This window comes from Sarcophilus harrisii, chromosome 4, assembly GCF_902635505.1.
Source record: "Sarcophilus harrisii chromosome 4, mSarHar1.11, whole genome shotgun sequence".
NCBI classification, from domain to species: Eukaryota; Metazoa; Chordata; class Mammalia; order Dasyuromorphia; family Dasyuridae; genus Sarcophilus; species Sarcophilus harrisii.
Genome location: NC_045429.1, coordinates 131,989,973 through 132,013,622, shown reverse-complemented (window position 1 = coordinate 132,013,622; position 23,650 = coordinate 131,989,973). Strand labels below are relative to the sequence as shown.

Genomic DNA, 23,650 nt, shown 5'->3' with positions numbered 1-23,650 from the left:
TTATACAATAATTCTTAATGATAACCTTATAATTTTAAAAGACTAAAATATTTATATGTTCAATAAATTCTGTTATAATAAAATATTCCATGTTTACTAAAAATGTTAATTTAATTATGTGGAAAATTAATTTACATAGAACACCTGCTTCTCCAATGATGTAGAATAATCAAGCCATTATTGTGCTTTTAATACTTTTTAAACATATTCACGCTTTAGATGAAAATGTATAAGTACCAGCTTAAGACATTTTCAACCTGATATCTCAACTAGTGGTTTCAAACCCTGGTTGTTTTTCTGTATATTGTGAAGTATTTCTTTAAAATTTTGATATAAAACAAACTTTCTTGACCTATTGACTTTATTCAGTTCTGTTATTCTCTTGTACTGCATAGGTAATAATGGCAGACCAAATGTAGATGGGAAAGTACTTCCGGGTAGTAATGGACAACTAAGTGGACAGAGAATTATCAATGGCCCTCAAGGAACAAAGTGGGTAGGGTAAACTTCTTTACAAATAATAGATGTTTTGATGCTATTGAAGGAAATGAAATGGTAGTTTTGTGGAAAAATAGATACAATACTCCTCCTTATTCTGATGTAGCCAAGATGAATGAGCATTTTTCATTAAATCTCTTTTTGGCTTTCCTGATAATCATTCTGTAGCTAGAAACAATTGATGTGCATTATTGATTGCTTGATGTTTAAACCAGGATTGTTTTCACTGGTTTAGGTCTATGATAAACTACAATTGTGAAAAAAGAATACCTCACTAAAAAAAAGTAACAATCTTAAGTTATAGGTTCAGTAGGAGAGACAGTGTACTGTCGTGGATAGAAAGCTGGATTCAAAATCAAGAAGACTTGGGTTGAAGTCCAACTAGTTGTGTGACCTGTCATATAACCTTTCTATGCTCTAAGCAATTCTCTAAGGCTATTACTTATAGAGAAGCTGATGATTTGCTTTTGTAGAAGGAAACTTTTCCCTAAGAATTTCCTTTACCAATGAAATTCCCTAACTTTTTCCCCCTTACCTTTGCATAAGCTGTTTGCAATATGAAGAGAAAAAACTATATGGTCTCTTTCCGTAAGGAGCTTACATTCTTGTGGGAGTAGTGAGAGCATATGACTAGTTCACAAATTAGTATGATACAGGATAGAATGTGACAGTATCAAAGGAGAGCTAAAGCTCCATGAGAAATTCTCCTTCATTGAGGAGAATTCGTTTTTATCTGTAGTAATGGAAAACTTCTTGGAAGAGGTATTATCTTTTCCAGAAGGAGATGAAGGGGAAAGAGTTATTCCTTCTAAGGGAGAGGATGTTATAGCTAAAGAATATGGTACCAGGAGTGCCACCTCAAGCAAAGATATGGGGATAGGAATGGGAATAGTGAGAGTAGTTGATAGAAAATAGACAAGTTTGGCCAGAAGGTAAGTTATATGAAGGAGACCAATAAGAGAGAAGGTTAGATAGATTGAAGGAAGGTTATGAAAAGCCCTGAATGTAGGTTTAGGAGTTTTATTATCTCTCAAAAGCTCAAAAAATCAGGAATTAGGAAGACTCCATGATTACAACAAGATTCCCAGCTTAAAAAATAAAGATCTTTAGAAGTGTTTCATGTACAGATAATATGAAAATAAATCTTATAATTTGTAAGATACGAACTCTTGAAAATTTGTGAAAAGTGAATAGATTAAAATATTACACTTATATATAGACTATTTTTATTTGGAAATATGGTATATTCCAAAACAGAATTAACATAAGTAAATCTTAATTTAATTATCAATACAACAACTATTGTAGCTTCTCAAAACAATTACTTGTTTACTGATTAATTGATAAAACCAAGCATAATCTACTTATTGAAGAGAATGTCAATCTTGTTTGTCCAAAGAATGAGTGCTTTTTTTCTATGTTTGGAGTGTAAGAATGTGGGAATCTATGAAAAATTAAAGTTAAAGAAAACTGAAATGGCAAAGAATCCCAAAGATTAAGTTATGAAAATGTTTTGCAAAAAGAAAATGAGGCTTAGTAACAAATTATTAATATTGTAATGATGATATATTTTATTCTTTATATTAAAAATTATTAGTAATATAATGATAGTACTTCTTGCTCCTTATATTAAAAATATATTTTATTCCTTATATATTAGACTATAAAATGCTTATAGTAGTTCAGGGAATGGAAATATGTGGATAAAAATTATTTTAGTAATTGCTAGTATTTTCAGAAATGTATACACAATATGCAGATACACAATTAAAATGTAAAATATGATAGAAAATATCTTTCTTTAAGTTTAAAGTTAAAAGTGCAAAATATAAAAGATGAATATCTTTTCCCTAATTTTCAAAAAAAATCATGAACACTAGAAATAGGAAGATTCTTGTTTGTTTATATTTGGTCTTCCTTTCATGAGAGCCTCTCATCTAAATCTCTTCAATCAATATATAAAAATTAAAGTAGGACCAAAACTTTCTTTTTCACTTTGCTGGTTAATAGGTTGTGGATCTTGATCGAGGGTTGGTATTAAACTCAGAAGGAAGATACCTTCAGGACTCTCATGGAAATCCTCTCCGGGTTAAAATAGGAGGTGATGGTAGGACAATTGTGGGTAAGTGAGACTGAACCCATTTTTAAAAATCTCCATTAAAGATATTCTTCAATAAGAGATTAGCATGTTTGAGAGCAGAGATTAGGAGGACTAAGAAGTGTAATGCTTCTGTTCCATCTTCATTTTTTAAAGACTTATTTCCATCAGCTTGCTGTGGTGGATAGAGAGCTTGCCTTAATGTTAGGAAGACCTGAGTTCAAGTTCTGATTTTGATGCATACTAGCTATGAATCATACGAGATATGTGAGCCTGGGCAAGCCAATCTCTTGAAGTTTTACACAATTCTGTAGGGTTATAAACTGTAGAGTAGGCACCTATGTATCCTGGCGATACCTCCACTGACATCCTTTTCTGATCTCTCAATACAGAATTATATTCTTAATAGTTAGGACAGGTTTGAGTATGAAATTGAAAGGGGGAATTTTCTCCTTAGGGATTCCTTTATGTGTTTGTATTCATAAATTGGGTAATAGAAATCAGATTTAGAATGGTTTTCCTTTAAAAAAGGCACAGAAGTAGAACTTCTGATAGTTCCACCATCTCCACCTATAGCCTTGATATAGTCTCTGGTACAACAATAACAAAGGTGAAGAAAAGATTCCTTTCAGCTTATAACTTAAAAACTGCAAATCCCACTTAACTGATAGATTCTCTTCAGTAATGATCCCTTTACTCTTTGGACCATTTTTAGTCCATCCTTATGAAGGATGATATCATCATCAACAGAATTTATTTATGTTCCAGGCACTGTGAAAAGAGCTAGATATATGAAGAAAGACAAAAACACGATTCCTAATCTCAAATATCTCAAATTCTAAGCAGGAAAGACAATAGGGTTACAGTTTAGAGATGTAGTGTCATGGGTAGAGGGGAATGCATTTTTCAGAGTCATGCCAGCATAATGATATTAGAGTTTTGTTAACATCAATGTTAAAAAATTGTGTTTGTGCCTATGATATTTATATATTATGCCTCACCAGGGAAAAGATTTTGTTCTTTTGGAAAATTCAACCTCTTAGTCAATGTCAATTTAACGGCCATTTGTCACTTGTTTACTTTTTCCTTTATTCAAAATCCCTCAGTCAGAACCTTCACAGTTACCCTTTTCACTTACTCCCCTTGAACTTTGCAGTTCTGCTATGTGCTGATAAATTATTGCCACTACTTTTCCAGAACCATGCAGTAATGAAAGGTACCCCTTCATCATAGAACCCTGGTATAGGAAAAGTCAATGATTTTCATAAGTTATTTATTAAATTGCTGAAATCTGAAAAAGAATAGTTGCTGATATGCAGCTAATATCTGATTTGTTAAGAATATTATAAGTATGCCCTTGAGAAATAGCACACTTTCTAAATTATGATGTGTGATGTATCCCCTTTTTGAAGGAGTGTATAGCCCTTGATTCATGATTATGAAAAATTTAAAGAATTTCAACTGAGAAAAAAAATCTAAACACTGTTGAAAGGTCATGATATGATGTGATTATTATATTATTCATTGTCTTGAATTACCTGATTGTCCCCCCCACACACACACACACCATTTGGTCCTTACTCCCAGTAAGTAAACCTCCTCTACTAATTCAATTCAGCAGCTATTCTACAGATGACAGTCCTAAAAAGTTGCCAGGGACAATAAATCGAGTTGGTCACTAAAGGTCATAGTCAATACTGTATGTGTCAAAATGAGACTTGAATCAAGTTTTCCAGAATCAAGCCTTCAATTCATTTTACCATCTTGTCCCATCTTAATTATATATTGTAAGTCATGACACATCTTTATTAGAAATGCTCTTTCAAATTTAGATAGACCAGGAGTTCTTAACTTTTTATGTCTGCCACAGACTCCTCTAGCAAATTGGTGAAGTATATAGATCCTCTCTCAGAATGTTTTTAAATAATTGAATGAAGTGTTCAATTTCAGTTAGAGACTAGGGTAACTAAAGATATACTCCCATACACACATGCATGCATGTATATACATATATAATATATATATATATATATATATATATATTTATATATACATATATGTGTTTATACATTTCTCATTCTGGTTCAAGGACCTTTTGAAATCTATCCATAGAACCCTTTGCATAGACCACTCTCTAATGATAGCTTTAAACTCAGAAGCTATCAAAAGTGGCTTGTGTTTTTGATGGCCTAGAAATAGTCCTCCTAAATATTTTGTATGTATGGTTGCAGATCATTTAGGCTCAATCTAACTATAAGAGATTTTGTCTCAGTCTGCAATTTATACCCATATTCATCGCACGATGTCTTCTGTTGTTGTTTCTAGATATGGGTGGAACCCCAGTGGTGAGCCCTGATGGACTCCCATTATTTGGTCAGGGCAGGCATGGGAAGCCTTTGGCTAGTGCCCAGGATAAACCTGTATTAAGCCTTGGAGGAAAACCATTGATGGGTTTGGAGGTTATCAAAACAACCAAAACACCCACCACTACATCAACAACTCGTCCTACTACAACTACAACTATGGCAACTACAACCACCACCACTACTCCTGCTACCACAACTACCACCACTCCTGAGCCAACAACTCCTGAGCCAACAACTCCTGAGCCAACCATTCCAGTCCCAACCTGTCCTCCAGGCACCATTGAACAGCAGGATGATTATGGTAATTTAGTCATGGGAGCAGATGGCATGCCTCAGTGCTATCCCGAAGAAGGTAAGCCTTCTTTTATTTTGGTCTGATTCTCTGTAAGTGGATGGTTACATTTCAAATGAGATTTATCATAAAGTACTGTATATTTATTTTTCTTAGTATTTATCAAAATAGAATCAGAATAGCGTACAAACTCTGGAGAGTACAGTGAATGGTTTAGTATCAGGCTATCATTTATAGTAAGCCATGTGAACTAGAAAACCTGAAACCTGAAGTGTAGGGAGATGTTTAGTTAAATTAGGGCTTCTTAACTTTTTGTATGTCATGGACCCCAATGGTAGTTTGGTGAAATGTGTGAACCCGCTCTTAGAATGTTTTTAAATCGATAAATTAAAATACACAAGATTATAATGGAAAACAATCATACTGAAACAAAATTATCAAAATATTTTAAAATAAGTTCACAAACCATAGGTTAAGATCCCTGACTAGATATTGCCAGACTTTTCCTAAGTATGAGAACTACCAGAGTTGGGATATTCTTTGTATTTATGTGCCACCTATTAAATCCCTAGTTCTGCTGCTCCTTTGCTTATTCTACTAGGAGAACACTTTTTTGTAAGTTCACAGGAGCACTAGGATACTATGTTACATCCTTTGATAGTTTGTTCTCTTGAGTAGATTGCACTGCCCAAAGGAGAGTCCATCCTGGATTTGTGTTATGAAAATAAAGAATATGCTCAATTTTCCAGCTTCCCATTGAAATGAAACTTGGCGCCTTTACCATGCATCTGCATTTCTTGAAAACTTTTAATAATCAGTCTGTCAGTTTTTGCCTAACAGCTGTGATCAGTAATAGGTACCTAAAAACATCTATAATCAAAATGGGAACCACAAAAACCAAATCTGCCTATGGAAAAAGTCCAAATCAAAGGGAAAATGTGACATCTGAGAACTTCCTCTAAGGAGTCACAAGAAAAAAAATGAAATTTTTATCTTCTGAAAAAAGAGGATTGTCCCAAAGAAAGCATGACTTTCATATGCATGGTGAGTACAAAGCAAATTTTACTTTTGAATTCTTTATACAAAATATTTTGTTCACTCACTCATATTCACACTCATATTCTGTTTTTTCACATTCAGTGTTATGATTTAAAAAGCCAAAGTAGCATCAGCACTAATTATTGTTTGACAATAAATGTTTTGTAAGGGGGAAGCTTAGGAGATGCAGTGGGTAGAATGGTAGGCCTGGAGTTAGGAAGACCCTAATTTAAATTTAAGCCATATGATCCTGTTCAAGTCACTTAATCCTGTCTGCCTCAATTTCCTCATCTGTGAAATACACAGGAGAAAGAAATGACAAGCTACTCCAATGTTTTTGCCAAGAAAACCCCAAATGGGGTGACTAAGAGTCTGGCAGAATTGAAAAATAACTGAACAACAAATGCCATATTAGAGAGGTTTTGATTTTTGCAGGGCAAAGAGGGTTGGATTTGGTTGGAATCAGACAAACCTGGGGTTAAATTTGAACCCTCCTATTTACTCCCTATGCGACTTTGATTCTTCAGTTCTCATTCTCATCTGTAAAATCAAAGGGTTGCATTAGATGAGCTTTGAGGTCCTTTCCAGTTCTAAATATTTGATTCTATCTATGAAGGACATTTTTGTGTAAATTTTCTCACACACAGGTAGTGGTGGAGTAGATAGAGAGTTCACTTTAAGACCTTGACATACACTGGCAAATCACCTAACCTTTCCAGTTCTAGTATTCATTGGTAGAAGTTAGTCACTGGGGCTTCCTAAATTTCACTGAGATGTCAGGACCAGTTGCTGTCCTTATTTATCCCTTTTTTATTTACTTGGTGGTTTTCTGAGCAATTAACTTTAAGTGGAATACTTGTAAAGAAAGTGGATACCTTGAATCAGAGTCACAGAAATCAAAGAAACCAAGTGAAAAGGATCTGAGACTGATTGTTACCATTCCTACCTAAATAAATAGGAATCCTTGGTTTTATACCAGATAAGAGATTATTGAGTTTCTACTTGAAATTCTCTGGAAAGATAGAATACTTCTAAGAAGTACTCTAATTATGGAGAAGTCTTTTTTTTTTTTTTATACTGAGACAAAATCTGCCTTTACTTTCTTTTCTTTTAAAAAATTATTTAGTATTTTATTTTCCATAATTACATATAAAAAAGTTTTTAACATTTATTTTTAACTCTTTGAGTTCCAAATTCTCTCTCTTTCTTCCTTCTCCTCCCCCTCATTGAGAAGGTAAGCAATTTGATATAGGTTATACATGTGTAGTTATGCAAAACATATTTCCATCATAGTCACGTTGTAAAAGAAAACATAGAAAAACTAAAAGAAAATAAAGTAAAAAAATAATATGTTTCACTCTGTATTCAGACATCTTCTGTCCTTTCTCTGGGGGTGGATATCATTTTTCATCATTAAGTCTGCCAGAGTTGTCTTGCATCATTGTATTGTTTAGAATAGCTAAGTCATTCAAAGCGAATCATCTTTATAATGTTGATGTTACTTGATACATAGTTCATTTCACTTTGCATCAGCCCACATCTTTCCAGGTTTTTTGAGAGATTCAGCTCATCATTTCATAGTATTCTATCACAAGGAGTATTCCATCATAATCACATATCACAATTTATTCATCTATTCTCCAATTGATAGACATAACCTCCATTTCAAATTCTTTGCCACAAGAAAAGAACTGTTATTCATATTTTTGTATACATAGATTCTTTTCCTTTTTTTCCCTCTTTTTGGATACAAACTTAATAATGGTATTGCTAGACTAAGGGCATAGTTTTATAGTTCTTTGAGCATAATTTCATATTTTTTTACAGGATGGTTGAATCAATTTATAACTTCACCAACATCCGTTCTTTCATTTTCCCCACATTCTCTCTACTATTTGTCCTTTTCCCTTTCTGTTCTATTAGCCAATGTTATAGGTATGAGGTAGTGCCTCATAATTATTTTATTTTGTATTTCTCCAATCTTTAGTGATTTTGAGCATTTTAAAAATATGGGTTCTTGATAATTTCTTGAAAAATTTTATCTAGGCTCTCTTTTATTTGTTTATTTTTTTGATAATGGCCTTTAGGTAATCCAATAACTTTTAAAATATTTCTCCTAGAATTATTTTCCAGGTCAGTTGTTTTTCCAGTGAGATATTTCACAGTGTCTTCTATTTATTTATTCTTTTAGTTTTATTTTATTGTTTCTCAATTTCTTATAAAATCAGTAGCTTCCATTTGCATAATTCTAATTTTTAAGAAATTATTTTATTAAGTGAGCTTTTGTACTTTTTTTTTTCACTTGACCAATTCTAATTTTTAAGGAGTTTTATTCTTCAGTAAATTTTGTGCCTATTTTTTCATTTGGCCATTTTTGTTTTTCAAGGGATTCATCCCCTTATTGATCTTTTGTACCTCTTTGATCATTTGGACTAGTCTGTTTTTTTTTTTAAGGTGTTGTTTTCTTCAGTATTGTGTGTGTATGTGTGTATGTCTCCTTTACTAAGCTGTTGACTCTTTTTTTGTGACTTTTTTGCATCACACCCACTTCTTTTCTAGTTTTCTTTTTACCTCTCCTACTTGATTATTGAAATCCTTTTTGAACTCTTCCATGGCCTGAGACGAATTCATATTTTTCTTGAAGACTTTGGATGTTGAACCTTTGACTAAAGTTATCTTCTTCTAATGTGTGTTTTGATGTTTCTTGTTACCAAATAACTTTCTGTGGCCAGAATTTTTTCCATTGTTTGCTCATTTTTCTAATCTATTTCTTGACTTTTAACTTTTTGTTCAGGCTCCCTAACCCTAAAGCTTAGGCTTTAGGGGATTTGTATGGCTGTTTCAGAGCTACTTCTAGGGACCTGTAAGTTTTCAGTTTTTCCAAGTTGTATGATATAAAGAGAGGTGCTTACTATTCTCCTAGCCTGTGCTCTGGTCTATTAGTGACCACAAACACTCTTTTCTGTCCTGGAACTATTAGGAAGATCCCCTAGTCTGGGCAGGCCAGCACTGCATTGTGCTCCACTTTTTCCTAGGTTTTATAGACCTTCCCTGTTGACCTTCTAAATTGTATTTGGCTGAAAAATTACTTCAGCTCATCCTTTTTGAGGATTCCGCTGCTTCAGGAATTATTTTATGGCATTATTTAAAGGTACACAAGAGTTTTGGGGGAGGCCTTAAACTGGTTGATACCTTGACTCCCAATCTGCTTTTAATATCTACACTGTGTTCCTAGTTTGGGTCTCTCATTCAATAAGTGTGAGTCTAGTCAGTGTTTCATCTATCTCTTCAAATAATCAAAAGTCAGTTATTGTAATGTTCAGGCTACTTAGTCTTAGCAGGATAGACACCACAAGAATGGATAAGAATAGAGTTCAAAATCATATTATTGTTTCTTACACAGTCTGTGTCTGTCATAGTCTGACCCAGTCTCATCTGACCCAGTCTCATCCAGCAGTCTCACAATCTGCCAGTCTCAACCAGCCTCCAGCAGGAGGCAGGACAGCTACCATAAGGATGGTCAAAGATAGAATGTCTCTCTTCCCGTCCTTCTTAGCCCTTATATATCTTAATGTAATTACATCTTACAGCATACTGATTATGTGTGAAGGTAGAGAACCATTACATCACCATACAAAGTACTAAGTATATATGTGAACTAGAGAACCATTCTTCCATCAATTCTACTGAGTTAACACCTTGTTTCAAATATACTTCTCCAGAGTTCTGACTCTCTGCAAGTTATAATATAATACCCCATCTCTCAAGTCTTCTTTTTTTCAGGATTGACATGTTTAGTAGCTTCAAGTGAGAAAGGTAAGATAATTTTCCCAGGGTCATGAAGCTAGTAAGTATTTGAGGCAAAATTTGAATTCAGATATTCCTATTTCCACATCCAATAATCTTTAGCATTACCAAAAATGATTATATAATAATTAACAATAATAATAAAAATAATTGACATTTGCAAAGTACTTTCAAATTTACAAAGCACTTGAGCTTCCTAATATCCCATTTCATAGATTTGCAGCAGATTACAAACTGGCAGGGCTTAGAACACAAGCTTAGCAATAAACTTTGGCGTGTGTAAGGGCCAGCCTAATTAAGATCAAAGAAATTCCTTATCAGAAATTTATTCCCCAGATGAATTTTTCTGGCAAAAGTCTGGAATGAAGTAGATTATTAAGGCATAAAGTATTTGCACTATGTATTGGTGAGGAAAATGCTCACACTGAAAAGGCTTGGTTCCTTTGGGGGAAGGGAAATCTATGTCTATATTCTATATCTATATATACACATATGCATACAAGCACTCATACATGCAAATTGTTTACATGCACATAAATATTCATATCTATAAAATAAATGTACAATACATGCATATGTGTAAATGCAGTTATCCATGCATGACTATATGTATGCATGTGGGAATTTCATGTTATTTCGATATATCTACACATCTATATTGTATATATAGCACATTCATATAAAGTTTATTAACTATTTGTACATTTTTGTTTGATTGTTGTGCATCTTCAGGTCTTTTTTTATTAGTCTTGACTTTTCCATTACATAATCTCTTTGAGGTTAAATAATGTTGCTTTTGTTCATTTAAAAATTTATTTTCAATAAACAAGTATTAAGTTACTTTTCCTCACATCCTTTTGCTTTGGAAAAGAAAGAAGAAAAACAAGATGCTTTTAAGAAATACTTAGTTAAGTAAAACATTCCTACTTGGCCATATAAAAATGTCTGTCTCATGCTGTACTTTGAATCCCTCACCTCTCTTGTCAGAAGGTGTGTAGGTAGCATTTTTCATCATTGGTCCTTTGAAATCATGGCTGGTCATTTCATTATTTCAGAATTGTTTCTTTACAATGTTGTTATTGTATTCTTTGCCTGGTTCTTCTTACTTCACTCATAATCAATTCACTCAGGTTTCTGAAACAGACTCTTGTCATTTTTCATGGTACTATAATATTATGTTACATTTATTTGCCAAATTTTGTTCAACCATTACCCTAATGATTTCACTTTAATTTCCAGTTCTTTGCTACTATAAAAAGAGTTGCTATAAATATAATTTTATACATGAATTATTTTTCTCTGTCTTTGATCTCTTTGAGGTGTAGGCCTAGAAGTAATGGACCCTATCACTGCATCAAGGGTAGTTATTCAGTCAATGTGGTTGACTTATTTTGATCTCTCCTTCAGTTACAAAAGTAACAAAATCTATTCTTCCTTCATTTTCAGGATCCTATTCTTCAGTGTATTTGATTGTAATGTACTTGGTTGGAGATATTATGCCCTTCAGCAAAACTTTGGAAATCTAAAGCACCTATTATTCTGGAAAATTATCTGGCCCTTAATCATCTTTCCAGCAAAGTAACTAAAGGAAGATTTTGCTTTATCTGAGCCAGTTGCTTCTCTTCTGTTTGAAAAGATTCATGATGTCATCAGTGTGGGAATTTCCTCCATTAATAAGATTAAATACTTCTATATTTCTTGAATTGCCATGGTCAAAAATAAATTCATCATTTGATGGCACCAACTTCTAATGAAGAACCCATACTCCAGAGCTTGCTTTCTACTGGGACAGTCTGAGAGAACTTAGAGTCCCCTTTGACATCATGATTTTGAAAAAAGGACTTTGATATAAGGGAACAGCCACATGAGTCTCAAGTATTTTTGATTCACTGGTCCTCTATCTATTCCTCAAACTTAAGATGAGAAAAATTTTTTTATGAAACTAATTTAACATTACTATATTGTTGTGATTTTGAATATATATGTTATATATTTGGGATGAATAGTTCAAGAATATAAATCCTGATTATAGGAAGTTAACAATTGGTAATTGGCTTTTAATATCATGAAACTAAAGACTTTGCCATTGATGATGTATTTATCTTCCAGAGTTTATCTTTTGCATTCTTCAAAATGTAATTGTGAAGACGACCATTCTGCTTAGAAAATTTTGCCATTATTTTCTGAATATCAGATCTGGATATTATTTGTCTCTGCTTGTGACTATTTTCTCATGGGGTCAAGATGGCATTATTCCAGAAAAGTCATTCCCGACTCTGTTAGTTCTGAAAGAAAGACTTTTCAATATTCTGAAGGGTGATTTCCCAATGACTCATGGAGTTTAAAGGTTATGCATCTTGGGATAGTCAGACACTGTTTAAAAAGCAAAATAAAAGGACTGTGTTGGTTAAATGAAGACATTTGAATATGTTATCACTCAGAGGAGTCACATTTGACACAAAGAAACCACAAAGAGAATTATATGAGCTTTTCTTCTTCCTTCCTGTTTATTTTAGGATATAAAAAATGTTACATTTTACACATTTAATATCATTGAGGATATTAAGCCAATGGAAGAAATCTGGCTACATGCTGAAGAAAAACAGTATTTTTATAGCTAAAAATTAAATATATGAAAAGAAGAAAAGGCCAGCCATATAAAACCCACCAAAACACTTTTCTCCTGACATAGTAGATCTTGAAGCTATCAGATTTGAATCATCTTGGGAACATGCTCTTTTGTCCTGAAGAAAAATTGTGTATGATAGTTTATATGAAGGGACCATTCTATTCAGAGAATGAAAGATTCAAGCTTCTTGCTTTTCAGAACCATCAAATGGCTCAAGGGTGATTTTTTTTAGCCCAACAGCAGTCCTGGTATATTATGGGTCAAATAGTGGTCAAAGATTTCTACCATTAAACATCCAAGTGTTCCACATTTTAATAAGATATTCTTAATATATAGTCAGGGTTTTATTTGAGCATCAATATTATCTTTGTTCTAGTCCATCCAGGCTTTTAAAAAATCAGGTTATTATCACTAAGTTAGTGAAATTTGGGGTTGTCTTCCTCAATAATGTTCTAAAAATAAAAACAGTAAGAATTGTTTGTGCTATTTTAATTTTCTGTCTAGAATTAATACATTATAATACAATAGCTCTGTATTCACACTCTTTTCAGGTCACACGTATACTCCAATAACAGGAGAATACAGTAATACTTTTCTTATCCTAAAACCTGAATATCTTTTATTTTTTTTCTTTGTACATACTTGGTTCTGTATGAATTACACTACTCTCTTAGAAAGAAAGGAAATGGGAATCATCTACATGTTTGTTAGCTTACTATTTTATTTCTAATAGTAGTGGTAGAATTTGTAACAGAAACCAAGAGTTTTAGTTTCAGTCTGGTGTCTAAATAACTTTGCTTAAAGTCAGGATTTTCATGTTTATGATTCCTAATTCTGCAACTGACCTACTCATGGGGAATCATCTTAATTGTTCTGTACCTCAGTTTTCCTTTCCTCCAAAATAGGATAATGATATTGATAGATAACCTGACTAACTTAAAGAAATGCACTGTCAAAATTGAATTATTTAACTGCAGTGATCTATTTATTAACAGAAAGTTGAAAAATTCGCTAGAAATTTTTCAGAGGTAAAAATAATTTACTCAAGTTTTGATATGGCAATGGCTTTTCCTCTTTTAAAGGCTGTCCCTATACTTTCAAATGGAGTGGTGAAATTTTATAATCATCCATTTTACATCTTATATTATTTGCTACTTGTCTTTAAATATAGTTATTCATATTTGTAGGTATCACAGTCTTAATTCAGGAAAAGTAATCAATCAAATCAAGGATTCCTGTGTAGGATTTAGCTATCTTGTTACTCATGGTCAGTCCTAAGAGTTAACCATTTAAATATAATTATGCTAAAATGATCTTATGATAATAGACTTGTTTAAACCCAAATTATCTTCAAGAAAGATTTGTGAGTTTTGGCAAATTATTTCTGAACCTCATTAATGACTTTTATATATTTGTATGTATAATCAAATACTTTGGTGGGAGTAGGATGGCAGGAAGTGAGGTCTGGAGAGAAGTGGGAGGATGAAAGAATGGAGAAACTATGATAAAAGAATGAGGGAGTTTGGAAATGAATGTACCTATTGATGTGGGCAATGAATAAAGACATGGGAAAGTCAGGGAATCCAGTCCTCCTACTCCAGAAAGGAAGCATTCCTAGGGCCATGGAACCATTCATGATGGGGGTGGGGAAAAGAAGTGTAGGGCAGAGAAGCATACATTTTGGGAGGCTTTGCCATAAACCTTCCTCTTTCATCCACTGATGTCCCTTTCTTCCCACTCAGAGTTCCAAAGCTTACAGTTTTATGTTCTAATAATTGAGCAACAGGAGGAATTTTTGTCAGCTACCACAAAGAGGCTGGGGAAGGGGTTGAGAACAGCTCTGACAAAGCTTGAAAGACTCTCTAGGAGAGATCAAGTGCACTGGAGAATCCAAAGGAATGGAAAGGTTTTCTTTCCCTTGAGCCAAGGCAGAGAGTTCATTTCCATCCTTCTTGGAGTAAAAGATGGCATTGTAATATCCTCTCTTTTCTAGTGTAGTGTCTGAAAGAACTCTGAATCCTCTGCAACAGTGTGAATTTAATCCCATTGTTATTATTGTGAATGAATTCTTGTGTACTGAGATATAATTCTGAAGGGAGAGAGAAAGACTAAATGGAAGGAATAAATGTTGTCAGTATTTGGCTACTCTTTTTCTTTGCTTCCGATAGATAATTTCTCTGGGTTGGAGACAGATACAGCAATACCCACCGAAGAAGCTTATGTGGTGTATGATGAAGGTAATAACAGATTGAAGACTTTATATGAATTGTTAATTCTGATCAAAGGACCTTTTGAAATTAGGAAGCAGAAATAACTAACTTCAACTTCCATTTGTGATTTCATTCATATCTTTGTTTTTCTGTCTTCCCTCTCCCCTTGTTGAAATGCTTTTTGTGATTAATGTTTTTGAATAATACAGACCTTTTTCCATTGCTCTTCCTTTTCTTCCTCATTTTTGTTGTTTTTCATAAAATCTTTTCTGCTATTATAGGTGTTATTGATCTTCAGTCACAGGATCATATTGTTAGCAAAGGGCACATAATTATGAATTTCCATCTTTGCAAGGTAGGGGGATTGTATTTGTTAGAAAGAAACTTAAAAATTTAAACAGTACATGTAATAAACGTGTAGTCATAGCAGGATGTATATCCTGACTAAAAATGGTGTCCTTTTTAAGGAAGCCCTTATTACTTCCTTTGCCCCTCGGATACCTATTGATCAATTTTTATATCAAACTGGTCCAAAACACAAAATGCTTCAGGAGTACCATCCCTTTTTTAAACCTAGTTTTAATTAAATTTCATGTAGTGGCTCTTAGACGTTGCAGACTAAATTTGACTAATAAAAACAAACATGCTTTGTTTCAAACAGATGTTTGAAAACAAAGAAAGATATTTTAACAGCAATGAAAACATTAAGGATCGTTTTAACTATTGTCATGCAATAGTAATAAAAAGATAATAAATAATAAATAATTAAGCAAAATGTCATCTTTAAATATCCACAAATTACAACTCCACTCATTTTTAAAGGACTGTGCAAACAACATAAAGAATGAGAGCATATGTTCCATTATGATCCTTCACGGTCTGCAAAGAAAGACCTATTTGGTGAAGTGAACCAGAAGAGCCTTGGACTTGGGACTCAGAGATCTCAGTTCAGTCTTTTTAAGTCACACAATTTCCCTGGATCTTAGTTTCCTCATCTATAATATTAGATGATCTTGAAGGTTCTTTCCTGCTTCAACACTCTGCTACCTCCTTCTATGCTTCTATGAAATACAGATAGATGAGTTTGCTACTTTTGTTGGCCATTAGTAGGGGCAAGAATTGGGAAGAAATGAAGTAGAGGGAATAAGACACTATTTTATAGAAAGGTTGAGGAGCAAATTACTTTTGGACAATTAATAAAGACTGATTTTATTCATTTCATAGTCTCACCTTTTAGATAAATAGAAATTGTTTTGAAGTAGAATAAAAAAAATTTAAAGTAAAAATAAAAACTGTACCAGTATATCAGTCTGCAAATAATGAATCTGTTTCAGATCCTGTTATGAAACCTTCATATCTTTTTCAGATTATGAATTTGAGACCACATTGCCTCCAACCACTACCACATCCTCAACTACTACAATGGCTGTTCCAAAGATCATCTCACCAGAAGGGTCAATCAGTTCTTTTCCAGAGGAAGAATTTGATCTGGCTGGAAAAAAACGATTTGTTGGTAAATTAGCTCTCCTTAATAGCATACATATGGTCACATGGATTTTTTTTGGTTAAAACTACACTGTTTAGTTCCTTGATTCCCAACCATAATTCTGATTTCTTGTCTTAGCTACAACTGTACAGTTTGATGGGAGTTTTCCCAGACAAATATTTCCCAGCTGTTATAAGTGACTCATTTCTGCTCAGGTGCCCATGAACTCTCTCTGTCTCTCTCTCTGGAGTCTGAAAACAAGTGAGAGAAGAATACAATGCAGTTTAGAAATGACTGGCTTTTTAGACCAAATCTAATTCCTCCCTTAAGATGGCAGATCTAAAATAGCAGCTGTAAAAGTTCTTATAAAACAAACTTTAATTATACAATCATTTCCAAAAATGACTTTTTTTTCCACTGAGTTGTCTAAATATGTTTGACATTTATAATAATAGCATTTAGATAGTGTTTTAAGATTTGTAAAGTACTTATTAATGTATTGATCCTTATTATAACCATGTGAGATAAGTACTATTATTATAGGAAAACTAAGTGGCTCAATGGATAAACTGGAAGTCAGGAAAACTCATCTCTGTGAGTTTAAATCTGGCCTCAGATACTTGCTAGCTGTGTGACCTTGGGCAAGTTATTTAAGCCTGTCTGCCTCAGTTTCTTCATCTGTAAAATGACCTGTAGAAGGAAATGGCAAACCACTGTAACATCTTTGCCAAGAAAACACTAAATGGGATCACAAAGAGTCAGATATGACTAGAATGAATGACCAACAAGTTGTCCAATGTCACATTGGCAGGTGTTTTAGGCAGGATTTGAACTCATGTCTTTGTACTTCCAAAATTTGACAATCAATCCATATACCACGTAGCTATTATTTCAATTGCATTTTTTGCTATTTGCTGGATGGAATTACTAGTAGTTATTAATTGAGAATAGCAGCACAAAATCTATGAGTTTTATAAATTCATAAGGTTATAACTTTAAAGCTAGAAGCTACCCCAACAGCAATCTGAGGCAAATATCAACTGCCCAAAGTTACACCACTGATAAACATCACCAAACTGGAGTTTTCAGACTTCATAGTTCTTTCTTCAGACTCATAATTCTTTCCATTATATCATATATATTCCTTGTTAATCATCTACCTCTTAAGAGCCTCAAAAATTGGAGGTTCTCTTTGGGGAGGAAAAAAACAGCCCTTAAAATAGGAAGTTATTTGCTGCTACTACCAGTCATCATGGCTTTAATCTCTCTTAATAAACTAATTGCTAAGTAACTATTTTATCTTAGTTCATATTTTATTAAGGAGAGAAGTGAACAGTTTAGCTAAGATTATGCTTTTCTGTTTCCAAAACCAGTGTTCTGTGGTGAACTAAGGACAGCTCTGGCCATCCAAGATTCTTTTACTGCAGATCAAAACCACACTTCCTTGAATAGGAAGAATCTTAATTTTACTTAACGTTCCTGAGGCAAAATTGTAATATTTTTCTCATTATTGCTCCAGCCCCATCAGATTTACTAAAAAAAATCACTTCCTTTTCTCCCTAAACTTTCACAACAAAAATTGAAATCTACTGAGCACTATTATCTGACTCACTGTAGTCTTTAAACACTAAAAGACTCTGTTGCCTGGATGTTTTCAGGGTAGAATTAACTTCAGGAATGTTCCTTATTAGATTTATGAATTGTGTTTGTTCCAAAAACTGGACAGTAGAAAATAATTGAAAATAGAATCAGGGAAAATACAGATGCCATTTAGTACAGAAAACTTGCATTGAGACAGAGAATTCAGTTCCAAAGAGATGAAAAAAGTTAATTAGCAATTAGTAATAATTGCAAATTTATAGGATGATACATCTAGAGCTGAAAGGACCTCAGAGGCCACCTAATCTAATCCCTTCATTTTATAGATGTGGAAATTAAGATTTGAGACTTGCCCAAAGTTACACAGGTAGTATGTGACAAAGGTGAGATTTTAGCCCATGTCACTGGATTCAGAAATGAAGCATTCTTTCCCCTACATAATGCTGCCTCTTCTGTTCTCCAAAGCATTCTAACTGGGCAAGGGAAATAATGGATAAATAAGCCACAGTCTTGTTTGATTCATTTCTTTTTTAAATTCAGGGCAGAACCCACACTGTGAGAAATGGTAAAAATGATTTGGCCTAATCTCACAATTATTTTAAAATACTGAAATGGCTATTCCTGTCCAGGTGATTAAACGAAACATTGCTTACCTGTTTTAGAAATCTTTGATAAGGTTATGTCAGGATTGGTAGAAACCATTAGATCTTTTTTGGTAATGATAAACTATCAAGAAAATTTTAGGTAAATTGCTGATCAATCTATAACAGACTATTAAGCATAATTAAAAACATGTAAGATCCATCATTAGCTTTTGAGTTTAAAGACTAGGAACAAGAGGTTTGAGGAAGAGAGCATTCTGTTTTGGCCACAATCTCTGAGGCTCTTTCTCTCCCTTATTTTTGATATTTTTGTAATGGTAAATTAGACCATCTTTGGCTCAATTCTTATCTAGTCCTTAGTCACTGATTGGGCATTGCCTCAGACAAACTGAAACTTGAGAAACTCCTTAATTTAGGAAGGTCAAAGTTACCCACTGCTTCCTGGGCTTTTGTTAATTTTCTTGACTTTCTTTTTCTTCTTTGATGACTGGAAGAGAAAATAAGGCTGATGATTTTGCACAGCTTTGTCTCTCTTGCAATTCACTTGCAAGTCAAGACATTACCCCAGGATGTTATTGATCCTCCTTGACAACAAAGGATCAACAACAATAAGAACCAGGCTAAATGGAATATAGATTGGAAATGGGGATTTTTTTTTGATGACCACACCTGGGATTTCATATAGAGAACTTTGGTACAAAGTTTCATATATCAATGCAGAATGTCTTCTCATCATCTCAGCTTGGGTCACCCCAGTAGATAATAGGGGCAGGATCTGAATGCAGACCTTTTTGATTTTAAAGCCAGCTCTTGATTTACTTTGCCATTCTACCTTCCCTGTGTTGATAGCAAGCAAAGGCCTTTCACCTGCTTGTATATCTTTTTTTTTTTTTTTACAGCTCCTTATGTGACCTATCTAAATAAAGATCCTCTGGCTCCATGTTCTTTGACGGAAGCTCTGGACCACTTCCAAGTAGAAAGTTTGGATGAAATCATTCCGAATGACCTAAAAAAGAATGAGTTACCTCCTCAACATGCTCCCCGAAACATCACGGTAGTGGCTGTGGAAGGATGCCATTCTTTTGTTATTGTTGACTGGGACAAATCCACTCAGGGTGATGTGGTTACAGGTGGGTTGAATGGAACTTGCTTAGTGTCTAGACCAGTGCTCTGTACTCAGAAATAGATTCTGAATGAAAGAATGAAGGCAGGAAGGTCTTGTATAATAGCAATGAAATTTCAGAAAGGTCTCAGTCTAATTCTTAAGTCATTTGAGGGCCATTATGGGGTCTTTTTTTGTTTGTTTTTTCTGTTACAATTGTTCATTTTGAACAAGTACTCCAAGCTTTTTGGACACTCTACAGGTTTTTTTTTTGGGGGGGGTTCATGAAATTTTGGCCAAAATTCATTCTGAATATAAATTGACACACAAAATCTCTTGTTAGGACTTAATTTAAAATCGTTGATTAATATCCATTAGTGATTTTAGCTTATGATATTCTTTCTTTGTTCTATCTGTACCTAGCTTAGGTGTTACAGTTACATTTATTTCACTAAAGAGGTATCATATAAATTCTTAAAGAAGAAGATTGACACTTGGTCATTTCTTTCTCTGGATAATTCCCTACTGGAAAATTTATTCTTTTCTGATATAGGCATATGTGATAGGGAAATGGAGACAAGTAAAGTTTAAAATGATAGCTTTTCTTTTGTGCCTAGTGCTAATTGATAAAAAACCTTTTGAATTTTAAAATTTTCTGTTTAGTTCTAACTTAGCTCTCAGAAAAGAAAAGAAAATTTTCATGATGATTCAGGATAATAATTCCATTCTAGGGTTTATGTACTTGGTGATCCTTGAAAAAAGGTCAAACTTTCTAAGGACTGCTGAGTCAAGGTAGAGAGTCTAAATCCCATAAGGATATATGACCTGGGGAAGAGAATAATTGGCAGGGTATTGAAGACATGATAGCTGTCTTCAAGTATTTGAAGATATAGAGTAGGGATTAGAATTGTTTTGCTTGGCCCCGAATGGTAAAATTTAGAGCAAGGAGTGAAAATTTCAGAAAGACAGATAGCATCTTTGTAAGGAAAATAATTATCCATTGGGAAACTAGACTCCATTGAGAGGTGATGTAGGGTCTTCCAATGAAGGATGAATGACTGCTTGTTGGAGGATATTGTAGAAAGAATTATTAGTGAGGCATATAATCTATTAGTTGACCTATCCTTCAGCTCTTAGGTTCTGTGATTTTTCACTGATAGATAAAATATAACACATGAAACCTGATTTTTTGACACTGGCTTAGGTACTAACTTAGTGACTTTGGGAATGTCCTTTTATTTCTGTGAACTGCAGGTTCTTCATGTCTAAAATGAACCAAAGCTGGTACTCAAACACAGGTCACAGATTTCCGAGATTATAGAACTTTATTCTGTAAATCATTTAACATAACTCATTATATTTTTTATAGTTAAAGAAACCGATACTGAGAGATTTATTGATCAATGAACTTCATATGCTTAATTAAGCAGAGACAGTAATCAATAATAGCTCTTTTAACTCCAGTTCAATGAATGGGTTTTTCCCTTCCAATGTAATAGGCTGTCTCTCAATCATTGCCAAAGATAGAGGTTGGAAGGCTGAGAAAGCCCCAAGATTGACTGGAATTTCTTGTGAAGTATGTTAGTAAAGCAAAGTGAGTCAGTGATATCAGAATCATAGAATTTTAAAGCAGGAAAAAACCTTTACAGGCAGTTTAGTTCAACTTCCTCATTTTATAAATGGGAGAATCAGGGGTCTGAGAAGTAATTTGCCTGAGATTAAATCATTAACACTTGAACTCCATACATCATATATATACTCTTTACACCTTGTTGGAGATCCTCAGTTGGGCAAACCAGTAGTACTATAACATTTCCTCAAAGAGAACAAATATAATCCTAAATCAAAGGATAGTCTATGCAGAGAGAGTATTGGAGTCAGGGAGATTTGAGATGAAATCCTGATTCTTATACTTTCTATTGGGTAACTCATGTAAGAGACTGTTTCCTTATAGTAAAACAGAGTTAATAGTGCCTTAATAGTGCTTAAAGTACCAGATAAATGTCAATTATTGTTATTGATTATTCATATTCCTGTAGTGGGCTGGGTTTTTCATGTGCATTTATTTTTAATATAGCCACTCATCAATAACAGGAGATTCTTATACAAAGAGCAATAATATGGGACCCAATTTGAATTCTTAAATGTTTGCTAGCATATATCTACTTTGAGATTTCTGATTTTTGTTTTTATTTCCAAATAAATTTATGTTTAAGCACTAGACATTTCATCATTTTGGCAGAAGTCACTATTTCAAAAACAAAACCCTGCCTGGCTTTATCTGCTATCTTATGACTGGCCATAGGATCTTGTCTCACTGGCTTTACTTAGTAAAGTCCCAGATTATGATTAATATCACTGTGGTTGATTGTATTTTCCTTCTTTTCATTCCCAGGTTATTTGGTTTATAGTGCATCTTATGAAGACTTCATTAGGAACAAATGGTCCACCCAGACTTCAGGGGTTACTCATTTACCTATTGAGAACCTCAAACCAAATACAAGGTATGACAATACTGGTTACACAATACAAAAATAATAAGGTAATGCGATTTGCATTGACAATTATCTGCCATCCTAATGTCACAAGCATTAGATAAAAAATTGTTTAAGTTTAGGAGCAAAATGTCATATATTTAAAGAGAAACTAAAGCTAATGCTGTTATTTTATTTATATTTTCAAACTTAGTTTTCCAAATGTAAATTGTCATTACTATTTAATTGAGTTCAGTGGGTTAAGAAAGGAATAGATTGTTTTTTCAGAATACCCATGAAATTTAGCAGTATTGAGCAGCTCAAACTTCACCCTGATTCATAAAAATGAACTTATTGAAGTGGCCATTTCCAATATATTTTGCACAAATTTAAGTTTTTCTCTGATTTATAAGACCATATAATAATGGGACAAGAGTTAGAAGAGATCTCAGAGGTCATCCAGTCCAGCAGTCTCATCTTACAGATAAGGAAACTGAGGACAAAGAAGAATAAGTAATTTGCTTAATGTAATACAGTTGATAAATAGCAGAGTTTCAATATGAATTCAGGTTTTTTGACTCTTGGGCCAATTAGGTGGCACAATGAATGGACTTCAAGATCTGTGGTCAAGGAGACTCATCTCCTTGAATTCAAATCTGGTTTCAAATACTTATTGGCTATGTGATCCTGGGCAAATCACTTAATCTTGTTTGCCTCAGTTTCTTCACCTATAAAATGAGTAAGGAAATATCAAATCATTTTAATATCTGCTAAGAAAATCCCAAGTAGGAGCACAAAGAGTTAGACATGACCGAATATCTATTTTTGACTAAGTATGATTTTCACTTTGCAAAAATTCAATCCCTTCCCATGTATCTGGAAGTTGTAGATACGTCTTCAAAATCCTGGATTTTGCAATTTGTAATATTATCATTTTGACACAATAAATTGTCTTGTCATCTTGAACTAAACTGGAGAGAAACATTTTACTTTGTAGCTTTCTGCCAACAGTTGTTCAAATACTCTCCCTTCCAAAAGTGAAATCCGGTCACTGATTGACCACAGCTGCATTCAGGAGAGACAAGTGGGGTGTCTAGAATACAAATCCTATCAGGAAGTTGACCTCAGCATTATGGTGAGGAAGAGGAATGGGAATTACAGCATTTATCAAGCTTAAGACAGGGATTTTTATACTTGGTAGGAAATATATATTACTATATGGAAGGAACACGACAAAAAGATTCAAAAAGGAGGGTTAACTTATTTCCCTGGAAGGTTTAGGGAGCCCTGTGATAACAATAGGGTCTGAAGGGAGTCTGAAGGGAAGCAGCAACAGCAGCATAGAAGATAATTATTTGCCCAGTATAGTCAAAAGAAAGTAGATTTTCCAAGTCTGTGTCATGCAGTTTATTAGTCTTAGCTGACTTTGATTAAAAAAATGATAACTTA

The 23,650-nt window shown here is 33.6% G+C and overlaps 1 protein-coding gene and 1 long non-coding RNA gene across 5 annotated transcripts in view; both read left to right on the top strand.

The window, feature by feature from the left end:
• FNDC1 (fibronectin type III domain containing 1) overlaps positions 1-23,650 on the top strand; it is a 119,051-nt gene that overhangs the window by 82,147 nt on the left and 13,254 nt on the right. For all 4 annotated transcript variants that reach the window (XM_031937545.1, XM_023503317.2, XM_023503315.2 and 1 more), the window contains 7 exons: positions 396-496; positions 2,509-2,620; positions 4,922-5,314; positions 14,897-14,965; positions 16,305-16,451; positions 19,525-19,755; positions 22,123-22,231. In XM_031937545.1, the coding sequence (XP_031793405.1) occupies positions 396-496; positions 2,509-2,620; positions 4,922-5,314; positions 14,897-14,965; positions 16,305-16,451; positions 19,525-19,755; positions 22,123-22,231 (1,162 nt within the window). The remainder of the gene's footprint in view (positions 1-395; positions 497-2,508; positions 2,621-4,921; positions 5,315-14,896; positions 14,966-16,304; positions 16,452-19,524; positions 19,756-22,122; positions 22,232-23,650) is intronic.
• Positions 5,321-13,108, top strand: LOC116419126. Its single transcript, XR_004229390.1, has 2 exons — positions 5,321-6,298; positions 11,546-13,108. It is a non-coding gene; the product is annotated as an uncharacterized LOC116419126 (long non-coding RNA).